The 20,000-nt window shown below is 29.3% G+C and overlaps 1 protein-coding gene across 1 annotated transcript in view; it reads left to right on the top strand.

Annotated features, from left to right (window-relative positions):
* Positions 1–11,883: 11,883 nt before the first annotated feature.
* Positions 11,884–20,000, top strand: part of LOC133649899 (endosialin-like) — a 9,901-nt gene continuing 1,784 nt past the window's right edge. The window contains exon 1 of the mRNA XM_062046594.1: positions 11,884–12,333. Within this exon, the coding sequence (XP_061902578.1) occupies positions 11,940–12,333 (394 nt within the window). The 5' untranslated portion in view covers positions 11,884–11,939. The remainder of the gene's footprint in view (positions 12,334–20,000) is intronic.

Here is a 20,000-nt window from a genome sequence, read left to right on the forward strand (position 1 = left end):
AATTTTTTTGTTGTACATTAGGCCTTTTTTTTTTTTTTTTTTTTTTTTTAAATGTAAAAAACAAGTTCTTTTTTTGTTATGTTTTATGCCATTTTGTTTAAAAAATATATGTTTTTTTTAATTGCAAAAACACAAAATACAACATTTTTTCACAAAAATATTTCAAGGGTCTCAGTCATAAAAATAAAAAAAAGGTGTTTTTTTGTTATGTTTTATGCATTTTTTGTAAAAGAAAAAAATGTTTTTTTTAATTGCAAAAACACAAAATGCAACATTTTTCCACAGAAATATTTCAAGGGTCTCAGTCATAAAAGTGTAAAAAATAAGTTATTTTTTTGTTATATTTTAGGCCTTTTTTTTTTTAAAAGAAAAATGTAAAAAGTAAGTTATTTTTTGTTTTGTTTTATGCCTTTTTTGTTTAAAAAAAAAAAAACAATTAAATTGCAAAAACACAAAATGCAACATTTTTCCACAGAAATATTTCAAGGGTCTCAGTCATAAAAGTGTAAAAAATAAGTTATTTTTTTTTATACTTTAGGCCTTTTTTTTTTTTTTTTAAAGAATAATGCAAAAAAATAAGTTGGTTTTTTTGTTATGTTTCATGCCTTTTTGTAAAAAAAAAAAAAAAAAAAAAAAAAGATGATTTTTTTTTGTGTATTGTTTAAAGAACCAAACTTCATGAATGTTTTTTTTTTGTGACCAACAAGTATGTGCTCCAATCACTCTATCACAAAAAAAATAAGAGTTGTAAAAATGATTGGAAACTCAAGACAGCCATGACATTATGTTCTTTACAAGTGTATGTCAACTTTTGACCACGACTGTATATACATATATACATATATACATACGAATAATTTAAACAAAAAAGGCATAAAACATAACAAAAAAACAACTTACTTTTTACATTTTTCTTTAAAAAAAAAAAAAAAGGCCTGAAGTATAACAAAAAAATAACTTATTTTTTACACTTTTATGGCTAAGACCCTTGAAATATTTTCGTGGAAAAATTTGGCATTTTGTGTTTTTGCAATTAAAAAAAACATTTTTTTTCTTTTACAAAAAAGGCATAAAACATAACAAAAACACAACTTATTTTTTAAATTTTTATGACTGAGACCCTTAAAATATTTTTGTGGAAAAATGTTGCATTTTGTGTTTTTGCAATTAAAAAAAACATATTTTTTTTAAACAAAAAAGGCATAAAACATAAAAAAAACAAAACTTATTTTTTACATTTTTCTTTAAAAAAAAAAAGGCCTAAAGTATAACAAAAAAATAAGTTATTTTTTACACTTTTATGACTGAGACCCTTGAAATATTTATGTGGAAAAATGTTGCATTTTGTGTTTTTACAATTAAAAAAAACATTTAAAAAAAAAAAAAAAGGCATAAAACATAACAAAAAAACTTACTTATTTTTTAAATTTTTCTTTAAATAAAAAAAAGAAGGCCTAAAGTATAACAAAAAAACTTATTTTTTACACTTTTATGACTGAGACCCTTGAAATATTTTTGTGGAAAAATGTTGCATTTTGTGTTTTTGCAATTAAAAAAAACATATTTTTTTTAAACAAAAAAGGCATAAAACATAAAAAAAAAATAAATTATTTTTTACATTTTTCTTTTTAAAAAAAAGGCCTAAAGTATAACAAAAAAATAAGTTATTTTTTACACTTTTATGACTGAGACCCTTGAAATATTTATGTGGAAAAATGTTGCATTTTGTGTTTTTACAATTAAAAAAAAACATTAAAAAAAAAAAAAAAGGCATAAAACATAACAAAAAAAACAACTTATTTTTTAAATTTTTCTTTAAATAAAAAAAAGAAGGCCTAAAGTATAACAAAAAAACAACTTATTTTTTTACACTTTTATGACTGAGACCCTTGAAATATTTTTGTGGAAAAATGTTGCATTTTGTGTTTTTGCAATTAAAAAAAACATATTTTTTTTAAACAAAAAAGGCATAAAACATAAAAAAACAACAACTTATTTTTTACATTTTTCTTTTAAAAAAAAAGGCCTAAAGTATAACAGAAAAATAAGTTATTTTTTACACTTTTATGACTGAGACCCTTGAAATATTTCTGTGGAAAAATGTTGCATTTTGTGTTTTTACAATTAAAAAAAACATTTAAAAAAAAAAAAAAAAGGCATAAAACATAACAAAAAAAACAACTTATTTTTTAAATTTTTCTTTAAATAAAAAAAAGAAGGCCTAAAGTATAACAAAAAAATAACTTATTTTTTTACACTTTTATGACTGAGACCCTTGAAATATTTTTGTGGAAAAATGTTGCATTTTGTGTTTTTGCAATTAAAAAAAACATATTTTTTTAAAACAAAAAAGGCATAAAACATAAAAAAAACAAAACTTATTTTTTACATTTTTCTTTAAAAAAAAAGGCCTAAAGTATAACAAAAAAATAAGTTATTTTTTACACTTTTATGACTGAGACCCTTGAAATATTTCTGTGGAAAAATGTTGCATTTTGTGTTTTTACAATTAAAAAAAACATTAAAAAAAAAGAAAAAAAAAAGGCATAAAACATAACAAAAAAACCAACTTATTTTTAAAATTTTTCTTTAAATAAAAAAAAGAAGGCCTAAAGTATAACAAAAAAATAACTTATTTTTTACACTTTTATGACTGAGACCATTGAAATATTTTTGTGGAAAAATGTTGCATTTTGTGTTTTTGCAATTTAATTTTATTTTTTTTAAACACACACACACACACACACACACACACACACACACACACACACACACACACACACACACACACACACACACACACACACACACACACACACACACACACACACACACACACACACACACATCTGGTGGTCAGGATGTCCCCGTGTCTTTGGAAGGAGACCTACATGAGCGTGGAACCTTCCGTCTGTTCTGTCCATCGCCACTGTGGAATGTCTCTGGGGTGGGGTGGGGGGGGCTTAGTGAGCCGAAGAGGAGGAGGGGGTGAAGCGTTTAAGGATAGAGAAAACAGACACGAGTGGGAGTCAGGGATGAAGGTGATAGGGAAGGAGGAGAGAGGGTGGGAGGAGGAAAGGAGGCGAGGACTGGGAGCGAGGAGGAGGCGTGAGACAAGACCAGAAGGCTCTTCGGGATCCTGAGGTTTCATTTTGGTCTTCTGCTTCAGTCTGGTTTGAAGACGAGACACACACACACACACACTCACACACACACACACACTCACACACTCACACACACACACACACACACACACACACACACACACACACACACACACACACACACACACACACACACACACACACACACACACACACACACACACACACACACACACACACACACGTCTTGCCTACTTTGTGTGGACCCACGCTTGGTCAGTAGGTTGTGAGGGCCCCCCTTTCCACTATAGCTAGAAGGATGAAAAATATATATCTAACACACACACACACACACACACACACACACACACACACACGCACACGCACACAGACACCAAGTCCAACAATGACCGAGAGGTCAGCCTGAGGCACATATGGCATTTCCTGTTTCCTGCACACACACACACAAACACACACGCACACGCACACAGACAGTTATGGCATGTGTGGCACAGATGGTAGAGCGGTTGTCCAGAAACTTGAGGGGTACCTGGTACAAATCCATCTTCGGCCATCCTAGTCACTGCCCTTGTGTCTTCGGGCAAGGCACACCTTGGTGTATAAATGTGAAATAATGTTTTCTTGGTGGTCCAATAATAATAATAATAATAATAATAATTGTCAGAATAATTGTATATAAGTTATCACACAACTTGTTTGCTATGAGTTCCGGTTGCCCTGCGTGGAGACAAAAGCTGTCTTCGAGCTTATCCAGCAAAAAGGCAGACAGCTTGCAAACCTTAGCTGTGTGCGATGGGATGCGCCGTAGAGGTGTCGGTTTCTCAGATCCCGGACAGCCACAGGGAGGACCTTATCAGGACCCCAAATCAAATCAAATCCAATCAAATTAACTTTATTTACAAAGCACATTTAAAATTTACCACAAGGGTAGCCAAAGTGCTGTACAAGAGGCAAAATCTACAAGCAGAGAGGGGGCAAACCTGACACCGCTCCAAGCACCTTTTTGTTTGAACTGTTTATGACCCAATCCAATCCAATCCACTTTATTTATATAGCACATTTAAACAACAAAAATGTTTCCAAAGTGCTGCACAACAATATTAAAAACAATATTCAAATATTAACCTTAGCTCCACCAATGACTGAATAAAAACAAAAAATAAATAAATATAAAACAACATATAAACAATATAAAAATAAATATGATTAAAAATAAATATGATTAAAAATGATTTTAAAGGGTAAAACCAATTAAAACAGTAAATAGAAATCATAATTTTTATTAAAAAAACACAGAGGACAATGGAGGACGGAGGACCACACAACTCACGTAGTGTTAAAAGCCAAAGAATAAAAGTGGGTCTTAAGACGAGACTTAAAACACTTAACATTAAAAACAATATTGAAAACAATAATCAAATATTAACCTTAGCTCCACCAATGACTGAATAAAAACAAAAAATAAATAAATATAAAAACAATATAAAAATAAATATGATTAAAAACGATTTTAAAGGGTAAAACCAATTAAAACAGTAAATAGAAATCATAATTTTTATTAAAAAAACACAGAGGACAACAGAGGACGGAGGACCACACAACTCACGTAGTGTTAAAAGCCAAAGAATAAAAGTGGGCCTTAAGACGAGACTTAAAACACTCCACTGTGGGAGCAGTTTGAACATGGAGGGCCAGAGTGTTCCAGAGCTTAGGGCCGACCACGGAGAAGGCCCTGTCTCCCCTGTGCAGCGGCTGTTTATGACCCCCTCCCCTTAGAAGCAGCTGCAGCTATGTAATCAGGAAATGCCCAAATAAATGAGGGGGCGTGCGGAGCTTGTTCCTCAGAGCGGTGGGGTGACACTGACGGAGGGCGCAGGTCCACGCGCGCTCTCCTCATGAGCTAAATTGAACCCTGTCTCTGTTTGATTCCTTGCTTCTCGTCTTGTTTAATAGACAGTTCGGTGTTTGAACCTGGCAATAATAATAATAATAATAATAATATTAAATGAGATTTACAGTATGTAACACTTAAAAATGCACTTTTTTTGGAATTTTGCTAGCCATTCACAATCCTTATGTAAGACAAGAACACACACGTTTTTCTTTTTTTGATGCATTCTAAATCGTAAATAAACACTAGCAGAAGTCAGCCAAAAGGAGTCGCTCTATTCCGCCGATAAAGCACTCTAAAAAACCTCCGTCAAGGTGTTCTATACATCCTGTAAGTATATATGTTACGTAGTGACAGGCACATTCAGGTATTTTGATCGCACTAAGCATACGGCGGCGTATTGACTTCACAGGCGCATCACAACGTTCGCTTTTCCCTTCAACAAGACTACTAATCATGGCAGACTTCATGAGAGACAACACAGATGACTTTGGGACATATGATAATCCAGAAGCCTATTTTTTTGAGCCCGAATATAAGGAGGACGATCTACAAGTTTTAGTATATGTGCGCTAAACAGATGCAGCTTTAGTGAATTTTTACCATGAATTGATTAACAAGTTGAAAAACTTATGTGGGTGTTACCATTTAGTGGTCAATTGTATGGAATATGTACTGTACTGTGCAGTCTACTAATATAAGTTTCAATCAATCAATCAATCAATCAATCAATCAATCAATCAATCAATCAATCAATCAATCAATCAATCACCAAGCATCATGTAACAGTATAGTTTAACAAGAAATATAAATGATGAACATAAAACAACCACTCACTGTACAATGTCTGCTCTCACTGGGATGCTGTTTATATTTTACATGAAAAAGTAATCATAAAAAAAAAAAAAAAAAGTGCATTTTTTTGCCCGTGTTTTTCTCTTTTTAGTTGGATGTCAAAGTTGACCAACTCCTCGGTTTATGTCCACAACCTTCTACTATCCAGGCGAGAGGCATGGTTTAATAATGTGGAATGAACTCTCACCAGCTCAGAGGCGACGCAGCAGCTCAGTATGTCAATATAGCAGCATGAGCTAGTTAGCTGCCTCTGTCAGCACTTCTAATAGCAATATTGGTTATGTATGTTTATGGTTTTTTTTCAATGTATTTATTTATTATCTGTACATATTCTTTGTTTTTTTTATTCTTTAAAACAAAAATAAAAAAAATATTTGTTTTTATTATTATTATTATTATTTTGTTTGTTTTGTTTTTCTCTTTTTCTTTTTTTGGGGGCGAGGGGTGGCACCGTCGGGATGTAAACAAACATATTACTTTGACATTTAGGGAAGACAATATTATGATATATTAAACACGGCATAATATTTTTAGTTAAAATGAAGCCAATAATGACATTTTTTTGTGGTCCCCTTTTGTTTTGAAATGTATCCAAATACATCTTGGTACTGCTAGCGGTACCAAGGCAGTGTTGTTTTTCTGTCGGTGTTGTATTTCTGCACTTCCCCCAGCTGCGTCTTCTCCCACTCCCCCTTGAGTGCACTTTCTTCTGTTTACGTCCAATAATATTTTTGCTGACTTTCCGTCTGCCTGCGGTCTCTGCATCCCTGGTATACGACAGACTCCATGCACCAAATTAGTCTGACTTCTCAATTGTTTAGTTTCACTATCTAGGTCAGGGGGTGTCAAACTCAAGGCTGGGGGACCCAGGAAAGCCTGGAAAAAATGGGTTTCAATAAAATACTTTTTTTTTTTTTATTATTTTTTTTTACTGAATGCAGAAAAAAATGCATATTTTAAACTTTGATATCATCCGATCGTGCCAATTATATCATTATATACTATATTGCAAAACTATTTTTGTGAGACAAAAACAAATAATTAAATATCTGCTTGTCATCTTTATTTATGATTTAAAAGCAAGTTATGCATAAAATAAAAAAAATTGAATATTCAAATGGATATGCATTTCGATTAATCATGATTAATCACAGGTTATTACCCGCGTGCAAAATGTAAATTAATTTTTAAAAAGCGGCCCTCTGAAAGCAGCCTTGGGCAATTATTTTGCCACGGCGGGCCAAATTTAGAGGAAAAAAATGTGTCTATTTTTTAGCGACACTAATACAAAACCTCACAATAATGTCTGATTGAACGCTAAAAACGTTATGACAGACCGCCTTAAAAAACGGAATGGAATTTTACAATTTTTTTAATGAATGAGACACCCAGAATGTGGCTTTTACAATATTAACAATGAAGGATAAAACACTGAATATTGACAACATATGAACGTCACACCCCCTCTCCATCCACATATTTTACAATTTAAAAAAAATGCAACAAACAAAGCGAAATACGAACGCGAAGGGTAACAAAATAAACCCACCTACAATCTGATACATCTGATATACACTATATTGCCAAAAGTATTTGGCCACCCATCCAAATGATGAGAATCAGGTGTCCTAATCACTTGGCCTGGTGTATAAAATCAAGCACTTAGGCATGGAGACGGTTTCAGTTTTTAGGAGCCCTAAAAGTTGTATATATATATATATATATATATATATATATATATATATATATACGTAAAAAAATAAGTTTTTTTTTGTTTTATGCATTTTTTGTTAAAACATTTTTTTATTGTATATATATATATATATATATATATATATATATATATATATATATATATATATATATATATATATATATATATATATATATATACTAATAATAATAATAATAATAATAATAATAATAATAATAATAATAATAATAATAATAATAATAATAATAATATAATGTATTATATATATATACATATATATATTATTTATATTTTATATATATATATATATATATATATATATATATATATATATATATATATATATATATATATACAATAAAAATATCTTTTTTTTTTTTTACAAAAAATGCATAAAGCATTAAAAAATATATATATATATTTTTAAAATTTTTATGACTGAAACCCTTGACATTTTTTTGGGGAAAATTGTTGCATATTTTGTGATTTTGCAATAAAAACATTTTTTAATTTTTTTTAACAAAAAAGGCATAAAATATGACAAAAAAATTACTTATTTTTTTACACTTTTACCACTGAGACCCTAGTAATATATATATATATATATATATATATATATATATATATATATATATATATATATATATATATATATATATATATATAATTAAAAAAATTAAAATATATATATACGTAAAAAAATAAGTTTTGTTTTTGTTTTTATTGTATATATATATATATATACACATATATATATACACATATATATATGTATTTTATATATATAATAATAATAATAATAATAATAATATAATATAATTTATTATTATTATATATATATATATATATATATATATATATATATATATATATATATATATATATATATATATATATATATATATATATATATATATATAATTTATATTTTATATATATATATATATATATATATATATATATACAATAAAAATATCAATTTTTTTTTTACAAAAATTGCATAAAACATTAAAAATATATATATATATTTTTTACATTTTTATGACAGAGACCCTTGACATTTGGGGAAAGATGTTGCATATTTTGTGTTTTTGCAAATTTTGAAAAAAAAGGCATAAAACATGACAAAAAAATTACTTATTTTTTTACACTTTTATGACTGAGACCCTTGAAATATTTTTTGTGGAAAAACAGGGTCTCAGTCATAAAAGTGTAAAAAAAATAAGGGTTTTAAAATGTTTTTTTTTATTGCAAAAACACAAAATATGCAACATTTTTCCCCAAAAATATTTCAAGGGTCTCTGTCATACATTTTTTTTAAAATAAGGTTCTTTTTTGGCATTTTGTCATTTTTTAATGCATTTTTTGTTAAAAAAAATATATATATATATTTTTTTATTGCAAAAACACAAAATGTGCAACATTTTCCCACAAAAATATTTCAAAGTGGAATAGTAATTTCAGCCTTAAATACATCAATAATTCATAACAACATTGATTTTGATTGATCTGTATTTTTTGACAAATTACTTTTATAAAAGTTCCACTAAAATGACTAAAGTTCAAAAAGACCCACACTCACAAAAACGTTAAAAATAAGTGTCAGACATTATTATTATTATTATTTATTTTTTTAAACTTTCCACGCTTAAATCAACTTCAGAGCCGTCTGTCGGTTTAAAGTTTTATTTTTGGTTATGTTTTATGGCTTTTTTGTTAAAAAAAAAAAAAAAAAAAAATTTTTATTGCAAAAACACAAAATATGTATATATACGAAAAATGCATAAAACATGAAAAATAGCCAAAAAAAACCATATTTTTTTAATTTTTATGACAGAGACCCTTGAAATATTTTTTGGGTAAAATCTTGCATATTTTGTGTTTTTGCAATAAAAAAAAAGTTTTATTTTTTTTTTTAACAAAAAAGACATATAACATAACAAAAAATAACTTCTTTTTTACATTCTTCTTTTTTAATAAAAAAAAGGCATAAAACATAACAAAAAAAAAACCTTTTTTTTTTTTTTACACTTTTATGACCGAGACCCTGTTTTATTGCAAAATCATTCAACATTTTTCTACAAAAATATTTCAAGGGTCTCAGTCATAAAGGTGTAAAAAAAAAAGGTTTTTGTTATGTTTTATGCCTTTTTTGTTAAAAAAGAAGAATGTAAAAAATAAGTTCTTTTTTTGTTATATTTTATGCCCTTTTTGTTAAAAAGAAAAAAAATATGTTTTTTTTAATTGCAAAAACACAAAATATGCAACATTTTTCCCAAAAAATATTTCAAAGGTCTCTGTCATAAAAATTTTAAAAATACATTATTTAAAAAAAAATGTGTTATGCTTTTTTGTTAAAAAGAAAAAAAAAAAAGTTTTTTTTAATTGCAAAAACCCAAAATATGCGACATTTTTCCCCCAAAATATTTCAAGGGTCTCTGTCATACAATTTTAAAAAAATAAGTTTTTTTTTTGGCATTTTTGAATGCATTTTTGAATGCATTTTTTTGCTAATAAAAAAAAAAAAATGTTTTATTGCAAAAACACAAAATATGCAACATTTTCCCACAAAAATATTTCAAAGTGGAATAGTAATTTCAGCCTTAAATACATCAATAATTCATAACAACATTGATTTTGATTGATCTGTATTTTTTGACAAATGACTTTTATAAAAGTTCCACTAAAATGACTAAAGTACAAAAAGACCCACACTCACAAAAACGTTAAAAAATAAGTGTCAGACATTATTATTATTATTATTTTTTTGTATTTTTTTTTAACTTTCCACGCTTAAATCTCCAGATCAACTTCAGAGCCATCTGTTGATTTAAAGTTTTGTTTTTGGTTATGTTTTATGGCTTTTTTGTTAAAAAAAAAAAAACGTTTTTTTTTTTATTGCAAAAACACAAAATATGCATATATATGAAAAATGCATAAAACATGAAAAAATAGCCAAAAAAACCCATATTTTTTTAATTTTTATGACCCTAACCCTTGAAATTTTTTTTGGGTAAAATCTTGCATATTTTGTGTTTTTGCAATAAAAAAAGAACTTTTTTTTTTTTAACAAAAAAGACATATAACATAACAAAAAAATACATTATTTTTTACATTCTTCTTTTTTAATAAAAAATGCATAAAACATAACAAAAAAAAAACTTTTTTTTTTTTCACATTTATGACCGAGACCATGTTTTTTTTATTGCAAAATCATTCAACATTTTTCTACAAAAATATTTCAAGGGTCTCAATCATAAAGGTGTCAAAAAATTAGTTTTTTTTATGTTTTATGCCTTTTTTGTTAAAAAAGAAGAATGTAAAAAACAAGTTATTTTTTTGTTATTTTTATGCCCTTTTTGTTAAAAAGAAAACAATTTTTTTTTTAAGTGCAAAAACACCAAATATGCTAAATGTTTCCCCAAAAATATTTTAAGGGTCTCTGTCATAAAAATTTAAAAAATACATTGTTTTAAAAACATTTTTTTATGGCTTTTTTGTTAAAAAAAGAAGATTTTATTTATTTATTGCAAAAACACAAAATATGCGACATTTTTCCACAAAAATATTTCAAAGAGGAATAGTAATGAGAGCATTGAACACATCAATAATTTATAACAACATTGATTTTGATTGATCAGTATTTTTTGACAAATGACTTTTAAAAAAAAGTCCCACTAAAATGACTGAAGATCAAAAAGGGCCACACTCATAAAAAACGTTTGGGAATGTCCGGCGGGGCCAGATAGAAAACCTTAACGGGGCCCCCAGTGGGCCCAGGTCTGCATGACTCCAATGTGGCCCCCAATGAATATGAGTGTTGACACCCTTGATCCTTGTCCTACTATCAAACCTCTGGTTTTTACCCGGAATGCCCGGTTTTCCTGGGACTTGAAACCCCTTGAATGCAACATTTCACATTTCAACGTCCATCTTATTACTGCAACCATCCTTCCTTTTTTAAAGAGAGGGAGGGGGGCGTGGCCGGGTCAGATGATGATGAGGATGATGAAGAGATGCATGATTGTCACTTTCCACTGTGTGTGTGTGTGTGTGTGTGTGTGTGTGTGTGTGTGTGTGTGTGTGTGTGTGTGTGATGACAGTTGGGGGGTGGGCATATGGTTTTCATAACCCCCCCCTTTTTCTTTTTTTTACACTGACACACTTCTTGAAGCAGCCCCCCTTTCCAAAATCACAATTCTTTTTCCTCTACGTTGCAGCCCCCCCCCCTCCCCCCCTTCACTCCCCTCCCCTGCGCTCCTCGAACGCCTCTTCCCGTCTCTCTGCGAGCTCAGCAGAGTGGAGCCGGACCTGCCTGGACCACCTTAGGACTACTTTTACGTCTCTTTTCAGAATGCGGAGAGGAAGTGGCGGCACTCTGAGCGCCCTGTGGCTGCTGCTCTGTCTGACCCCCCCGGCTTGGGGTCAGAGGTCGGCGGGGGAGGACGGCGAGGGGTCGGCGGCGGGCGCCCGGCTGGAGGAGAAGGACGCCCTGTGCTCCGGGCGCGGGTGCTACGCCGTCTTCCTGCAGCGGCGGACCTTCAGGGAGGCGGGGCGCAGCTGCAGAGAGCGCGGGGGCACGTTGGCGACGGCCCACGACCACCAGGCCGCCGACACCGTGCACCGCCTGCTGGCGGGCCTCGAGCCGCACGGGACCCGGGTGCGCTTCCGTCTCTGGATCGGGCTGCACCGGGCGCCGCGCCAGTGCTCCTCCACTCGACCGCTGCGAGGATTCGTCTGGGTCACAGGTCACGCTTGGGTCACATGACCGCTTACTCACTTTTGATTGGTTGCCCAAGCCTGCCCGGCGAATGCTATGATAGGCGATAGTCTGCTGACCTCTAGTGGTTAAAGCAAGAAATAGACCACTTTTACAGAGACTTGAGTAAAAAAAAACAACAAAGTCATCACTTTTGTCCACACTCAAAACTTTTCCGTCGTCTTTATCGTTTTTCAACATTTTTGTGTCTGAGATCGTCATGAAACATTAATTAGAACTCTTTCTACTGAGGGCCACAAACTGAAAAATCAAACCATTTTAATGTTGTTCATTTTAAAAACATACCATGTATATATATATATATATAACTTTTTTTTTTAACAAAAAATACCTAAAACATCACAAAGAAATCACTTCTTTTTTACATTCTTCTTTTTTAATAAAAAAAAAAGGCATAAAACAACAAAAAAAAACACGTTTTTTTTTTTTTTTTTACACTTTTATGACTGAGACCCTGTTGTTTTTTTTTTATTGCAAAATCATTCAACATTTTTCCACAAAAATATTTCAAGGGTCTCAGTCATAAAGGTGTCAAATTTATTTATTTTTTGGTTATGTTTTATGCCTTTTTTGTTAAAAAAGAATAATGTAAAAAATAAGTTATTTTTTGTTATGCTTTATGCCATTTTTGTTAAAAAAAAAAAAAAAAAAGATGTTTTTTTATTGCAAAAACACAAAATATGCAACATTTTTCCCAAAAAATATTTCAAGGGTCTCTGTCATAAAAATGTAAAAAATAAGTTTTTTAAAAAATGTTTTATACATTTTTTGTTAAAAAAACCAATATATTTTTTATTGTATATATATATATATATATATATATATATATATATATATATATATATATATATATATATATATATATATATATATATATATATATATATATATATATATATATATATATAAAGACGTATTTTTTAAACATTTTTAAGACAGAGACCCTTGAAATATTTTTTGGGGAAAATTTTTGCATATTTTGTGTTTTCGCAATAAAAAAACTTTTTTTTTTTTTAACAAAAAGGGCATAAAACATAACAAAAAAATAACATATTTTTTACATTCTTCTTTTTTCTTTTTTTTAACAAAAAAGGCATAAAACATGACAAAAAATAACACATTTTTTTTACACTTTTATGACTGAGACCCTGTTTTTTTTTTATTGCAAAATCATTCAACATTTTTCCACAAAAATATTTCAAGGGTCTCAGTCATAAAGGTGTCAAACTTATTTATTTTTTTGTTATGTTTTATGCCTTTTTTCTTAAAAAAGAATAATGTAAAAAATAAGTTATTTTTTGTTATGCTTTATGCCATTTTTGTTAAAAAAAAAAAAAAAAAAGATGTTTTTTAATTGCAAAAACACAAAATATGCAACATTTTTCCCAAAAAATATTTCAAGGGTCTCTGTCATAAAAATGTAAAAAATACGTTTTAAAAAAAAAATGTTTTATACATTTTTTGTTAAAAAAAACAATATATTTTTTATTGTATATATATATATATATATATGTAAAAAATAAGTTTTTTTAAAAAATGTTTTATGCATTTTTTGTTAAAAAAAGAATATATTTTTTATTGTATATATATATATATATATACATACATATAAAAACGTATTTTTTAAACATTTTTATGACAGAGACCCTTGAAATATTTTTTTGGGAAAATTTTTGCATATTTTGTGTTTTCGCAACAAAAAAAACTTTTTTTTTTTTTAACAAAAAGGGCATAAAACATAACAAAAAAATAACATATTTTTTACATTCTTCTTTCTTTTTTTTTAAACAAAAAAGGCATAAAACATGACAAAAAATAAAAATTTTTTTTTACACTTTTATGACTGAGACCCTTGAAATATTTTTGTTTAAAAATGTTGAATGATTTTGCAATAGAAAAACAAGATCTCAGTCATAAAAGTGTAAAAAAAATAGGGTTTTTTTTGGTGTTATGTTTTATGCCTTTTTTGTTAAAAAAGAAGAATGTAAAAAATATATATATATTTTTGTTATGTTTTATGTCTTTTTGGTTAAAAATGAAAAAAAACAAAACGTTTTTTTTTCATTGCAAAAACACAAAATATGCAAGATTTTTCTCAAAAAATATTTCAAGGGTCTCTGTCATAAAAATTTAAAAAATAAGTTTTTTTTTTGGTATTTTTTCATATTTGATGCATTTTTTGTTAAAAAAATAATAATTTTTTTTTATTGCAAAAACACAAAATATGCAGCATTTTCCCCACAAAAATATTTCAAAGTGGAATAGTAATTAGAGCCTTAAATACATCAATAATTCATAACAACATTGATTTTGATTGATCAGTATTTTTTGACAAATGACTTTAAAAAAAGTCCCACTAAAATGACTGAAGATCAAAAAGGGCCACACTCATAAAAACGTTAAAAAAAAAGTCAGACATTAATTTATTTTTTTTACTTTCCACGCTTAAATCTCTAGATCAACTTCAGACTTATCCGTCGATTATAAGTTCTTTTTTCCCATTTCTGTCCAAGAAAGCTTGGCAAACACACAAAATATGCAATATTTTCCCCAAAACTAATTAGAAGTGGAATATTTCGATGTAAAATAAGTGGAGCCTTTAATAGGTCAATAATTCATAAAAACATTGAGTTTAATGTCGTTATATTTTTTTGAACAATGACAGTTTAAAAAAAAACAACAACAACAGCCTTCTTGGCAATGTTTTCCTCGTTACTTTTCACCCATTTGCTCCTTTTTAAATGTTTTTCCTTGTAATTGTACTTGTACCTGTTTGCTCTTTTATTCCACTTTTTAACGTTTTTTTGTAATAGTGTTAAATAGGGTTACAAAAATTAGCTTGGGGACCACGCTAAAAGGACTCAAAACGATGTAGTACACACTCCGGCCTCCACGGGGCGCTGTGCTGTCAACCACAGAAGAAGACGTAAAAGTAGAAGTATCGAATAGTAAACGTTTGGGTGTCACGTGACAGTCATGTGACTATCCCGGAAAAGGCTTTCCCCAAAATGGCAGCTTGTCAGCTTATTTCCAAAACCTTTTTTTTTTGGTTGTAATTAAAGCTATTTAACATCTGTAGTGTTGAAGAAGGGTGTCAAATGTTACAATTAAACTGTTTTCAGAATATAACGTAATTTTATTTGATACAGTTCAACATAGTTGCCAAACAATTAATGCAAGTGATGTGCTATGAAGAGAGTTTATAGCTAATGCTAATTTGGGCTTTTGAATAAAAAACATACTTATATATACAAACTAACACGCCATGCACTTCAGGAATATACTAAAATGTTAGAAGTGTGAATCTTTGGACACCTAACGATTCGATCCGATTCCGGTTTCTGGGGTGACGATTCGATTCTTGCAAAGTATTATTTAGTATAATAATTATAATGAAATATTTTCAAAGCAGGTTGCAGGTTGGAAAAACTCCTTCTGGACCTAAAAATGTCTATCTATAAAAAAAATTGACTCTAAAAATAAGCTATTTTTTGTTATTGTTTATGCCTTTTTTTGTTTAAAAAAATATATATGTTTTTTTTAATTGCAAAAACACACAATAGGCAACATTTTTCCACAAAAATATTTCAAGGGTCTCAGTCATAAAAATAAAAAATAAAAAGTTATTTTTTTGTTATGTTTTATGCCTTTTTGTTAAAAAAAAATAAAAGTTTTTTTTTATTGCAAAAACACAAAATATGCAACATTTTTCAACAAATTTCAAGGGTCTCAGTCATAAAAATTTAAAAAATAAGTTTTATTTAATTTTTGTTTGTTTGTTTCATGCCTTTTTTGTTAAAAAAAAAAAAGCTGTTAATTGCAAAAACACAAAATATGCAACATTTTTCCACAAAAATATTTCAAAGGTCTCAGTCGTAAAAATGTAAAAAATAAGCTATTTTTTCTTATTGTTTATGCCTTTTTTTGTTAAAAAAATATGTTGTTTTTTTTATTACAAAAATTTTTCCACAAAAATATTTCAAGGGTCTCAGTCATAAAACTAAAAAAAAAGTTAAAAAAAAAAGTTAAAAAAAAAAGTTAAAAAAAAAATGTTTTTATGATTCATGCCTTTTTTGTTAAAAAATTCAATAAATAAGATGTTTTATAATTACAAAAACACAAAATATGCAACATTTTTCCACAAAAATATTTCAAGGGTCTCAGTCATAAAACAAAAAAAAAAGTTATTTTTTTGTTATGTTTTATGCCTTTTTTGTTAAAAAAAAAAAAAGAAGAAACAAATATGTTTTTTATTGCAAAAACACAAAATATGCAACATTTTTCCAAAAATGTCAAGGGTCTCAGTCATAAAAATTAAAAAAAATAATTATTTTTTAATTTTTTTTATTGTTTCATGCCTCTTTTGTTAAAAAAAAAGAAAACAAAGTTGTTAATTGCAAAAACACAAAATATGCAACTTTTTTTTTTTTTAACAAAAAAGGCATGAAACATTAAAAAAATTAAAAAAATAATTATTTTTGTTTATGCCTTTTTTTGTTAAAAAAAAAAAAAAAGTTTTTTTTATTGCAAAAACACAAAATAGGCAACATTTTTCCGCCAAAATATTTCAAGGGTCTCAGTCATAAAAATAAAAAATAAAAAGTTATTTTTTTGTTATGTTTTATGCCTTTTTTGTTAAAAAAAAAAAAGAAAAGAAAAAAATATGTTTTTTTTAAATTGCAAAAACACAAAATATGCAACATTTTTCCACACATTTCAAGGGTATCATCATAAAAATTACATTTTTTTTAAATTTTCTTATTTTTTTTTTGTTAAAAAAGAAAAGAAAAAAAAAAGTTTTATAATAGCAAAAACACAAAATATGCAACATTTTTCCACAAAAATATTTCAAGGGTCTCAGTCATAAAACTAAAAAAGAAAAAAAAAGTTTTAAAAAAATATGTTTTTATGATTCATGCCTTTTTTGTTAAAAAAAAAAAAAAAAAAAAAGATGTTTTATAATTACAAAAACCCAAAATATGCAACATTTTTCCACAAAAATATTTCAAGGGTCTCAGTCATAAAACAACAAAAAAAAGTTTAAAAAAAAAAAAAAGTTTTTATGTTTCATGCCTTTTTTGTTAAACAAATAAATAAAAAGATGTTTTATAATTACAAAATATGCAACATTTTTCCACAAAAATATTTCAAGTGTCTCAGTCATAAAAATGTAAAAAATACGTTCTTTTTTTGTTATGTTTTATGCCTTTTTTGTTAAAAAAAATATATTTTTTTTGTTGCAAAAACACAAAATAAGCAAACATTTTCCACAAAAATATTTGTTTAAAAAAAATCCAACATCTTTTTTTTGTATTTAATCAGTTTTTGAAAATTATGGATCAATTTAGAATCGTGATGACTAAGAATCACAATTTGGATTTAAATCGATTTTTTTTGTGCACTTCTATTGAGGGATGTGCATCTTTGGCGAGTCATTCTCAAAATCGATTTTCGATTTAACACGAATCGATTAAAACTGATTCTCGCAATGTATTATTTGGTATAATAATTATAACTAAAAAATTCCCCGCGGAAATTTTGATGTGCCCGCTATCTGTGCCCTGGACCTCTGGCCGGGGGTCTCCGGAAGCCGCCGTACTTTGAAGATGGCGCAGAGTGTCTGAATCCGTGAGTTTTAAGTATAACTGCATAAAAAGAGCTACAGAGCTAGCCTAAAAATATTAGCCTGCTTACATTAAAATGTTAAGGTTTAGCATGTGTGCTAACGACGGCATGCTAACAGTTAACATGTCTCACATTTCCAGTAACATGGCTTTAAGGTGTATGGCTGCGGAAATAGAGAAAAAAAGTGTAAAAATAGATGTAAAACTTAGCAAGCTTAAGTTAGCTTGCCAGCATGCTATCGTTTGCATGCTAACAGGTAACACATGTCCCATACCAAGTTATATGACTCTGGCGTAAACGGTTACAAAACTATTTTAAAAAGTTAGCATGCTAATGTGAGCATATTAGCAAGCCTACGTTAGCATGCAAACAGTTAGCATGTCTCACATTTCCAGTAACACGGCTGCAAGGTGCATGGCTGCGAAAATAGAGAAAAAAAGTGTAAAATTAGATGAAAAAACTTAACACGTTTAAGTTAGCTTGCCGGCATGCTATCGTTTGCATGCTAACGGGTAACAAATGTCACATACCAAGTTATACAACTCTGGCGTAAACGGTTGGAAAACTAGCTCAAAAAGTTATCACGCTAATGTTAGCATTTTAGCAAGCTTACGTTAGCAGGCTAACAGTCTGCATGTCTCACATTTCCAGTAACACGGCTGTAAGGTGCATGGCTGCGAAAATAGAGAAAAAAAGTGTAAAATTAGATGAAAAAACTTAACACGTTTAAGTTAGCTTGCCGGCATGCTATCGTTTGCATGCTAACGGGTAACAAATGTCACATACCAAGTTATACGACTCTGGCGTAAACGGTTGGAAAACTAGCTCAAAAAGTTATCACGCTAATGTTAGCATTTTAGCAAGCTTAACAGTCTGCATGTCTCACATTTCCAGTAACACGGCTGTAAGGTGTATGGCTGCGGAAATAAGGAAAAAAGTGTAAAATTAGATGAAAAAACTTAGCACGCTTAAGTTAGCTTGCCGGCATGCTATCCTTTGCATGCTACAGGTAACAAATGTCACATACCAAGTTATGCGACTCTGGCGTAAACGGTTGCAAAACTAGCTCAAAAAGCTAGCATGCTAATGTTAGCATTTTAGCAAGCTTACGTTAGCAGGCTAACAGTCAGCATGTCTCACATTTCCAGTAACACGGCTGTAAGGTGCATGGCTGCGGAAATAGAGAAAAAAGTGTAAAATTAGATCGAAAAACTTAGCATGCTTAAGTTAGCTTGCCAGCATGCTACCATTTGTATGCTAAAAGGTAACAAATGTCACATACCAAGTTATATGACTCTGGCGTAAACGGTTGCAAAACTAGCTCAAAAAGCTAGCACACTAATGTTAGCATTTTAGCAAGATTACGTTGGCATAACATAAAGGTGCATGGTAGCATGCTAACTTTTTCATAACAGGTTTCAGTTTAGAAAAGGTTTTTCTGGTTGCATGGAGATGGCCTAAAACCATATATTTTTTAATTTGATTGTTTAAAAAACAACAATGTCCATCCATCCATTTTCTACCGCTTGTCCCTTTTGGGGTATTTTTTTATATTTTTCTTCTTCAGATTAATTTTATAAAATTATTATCGGTATGAGTAAGAATTGTGATTAGGACGTAAATCCATTTTTTTGTGCACCCCTATTTCTTACTAATATTCAGCCTACTCTAACCTTTTTGGGGGCTTGAGCACACTCGGAAACTTGTGTCGGCCATTTTGCTTTTCAGCTCCCATTTTTTTTTACCCCTGAGCTATGTAAAGCATGACGTGACGTACAAACCCCGTTTCCATATGAGTCGGAAAAATTGTGTCAGATGTAAATATAAACGGAATACAATGATTTGCAAATCATTCCTAAATATGTATACAAAATTAATATTTAGGACTAACTTGGTTTTAAATTGAAGCACAAACGACTTCCTGTCGGTTAAAATGAGTCAAAACGATCCAGTACTCGCACTCGCCTCTAGTGGCGCTGTGTTTTGCTACCACAGAAGAAGACGCCTCTC

The sequence above is a fragment of the Entelurus aequoreus genome, linkage group LG05 (assembly GCF_033978785.1).
Source record: "Entelurus aequoreus isolate RoL-2023_Sb linkage group LG05, RoL_Eaeq_v1.1, whole genome shotgun sequence".
Classification (NCBI taxonomy): Eukaryota; Metazoa; Chordata; class Actinopteri; order Syngnathiformes; family Syngnathidae; genus Entelurus; species Entelurus aequoreus.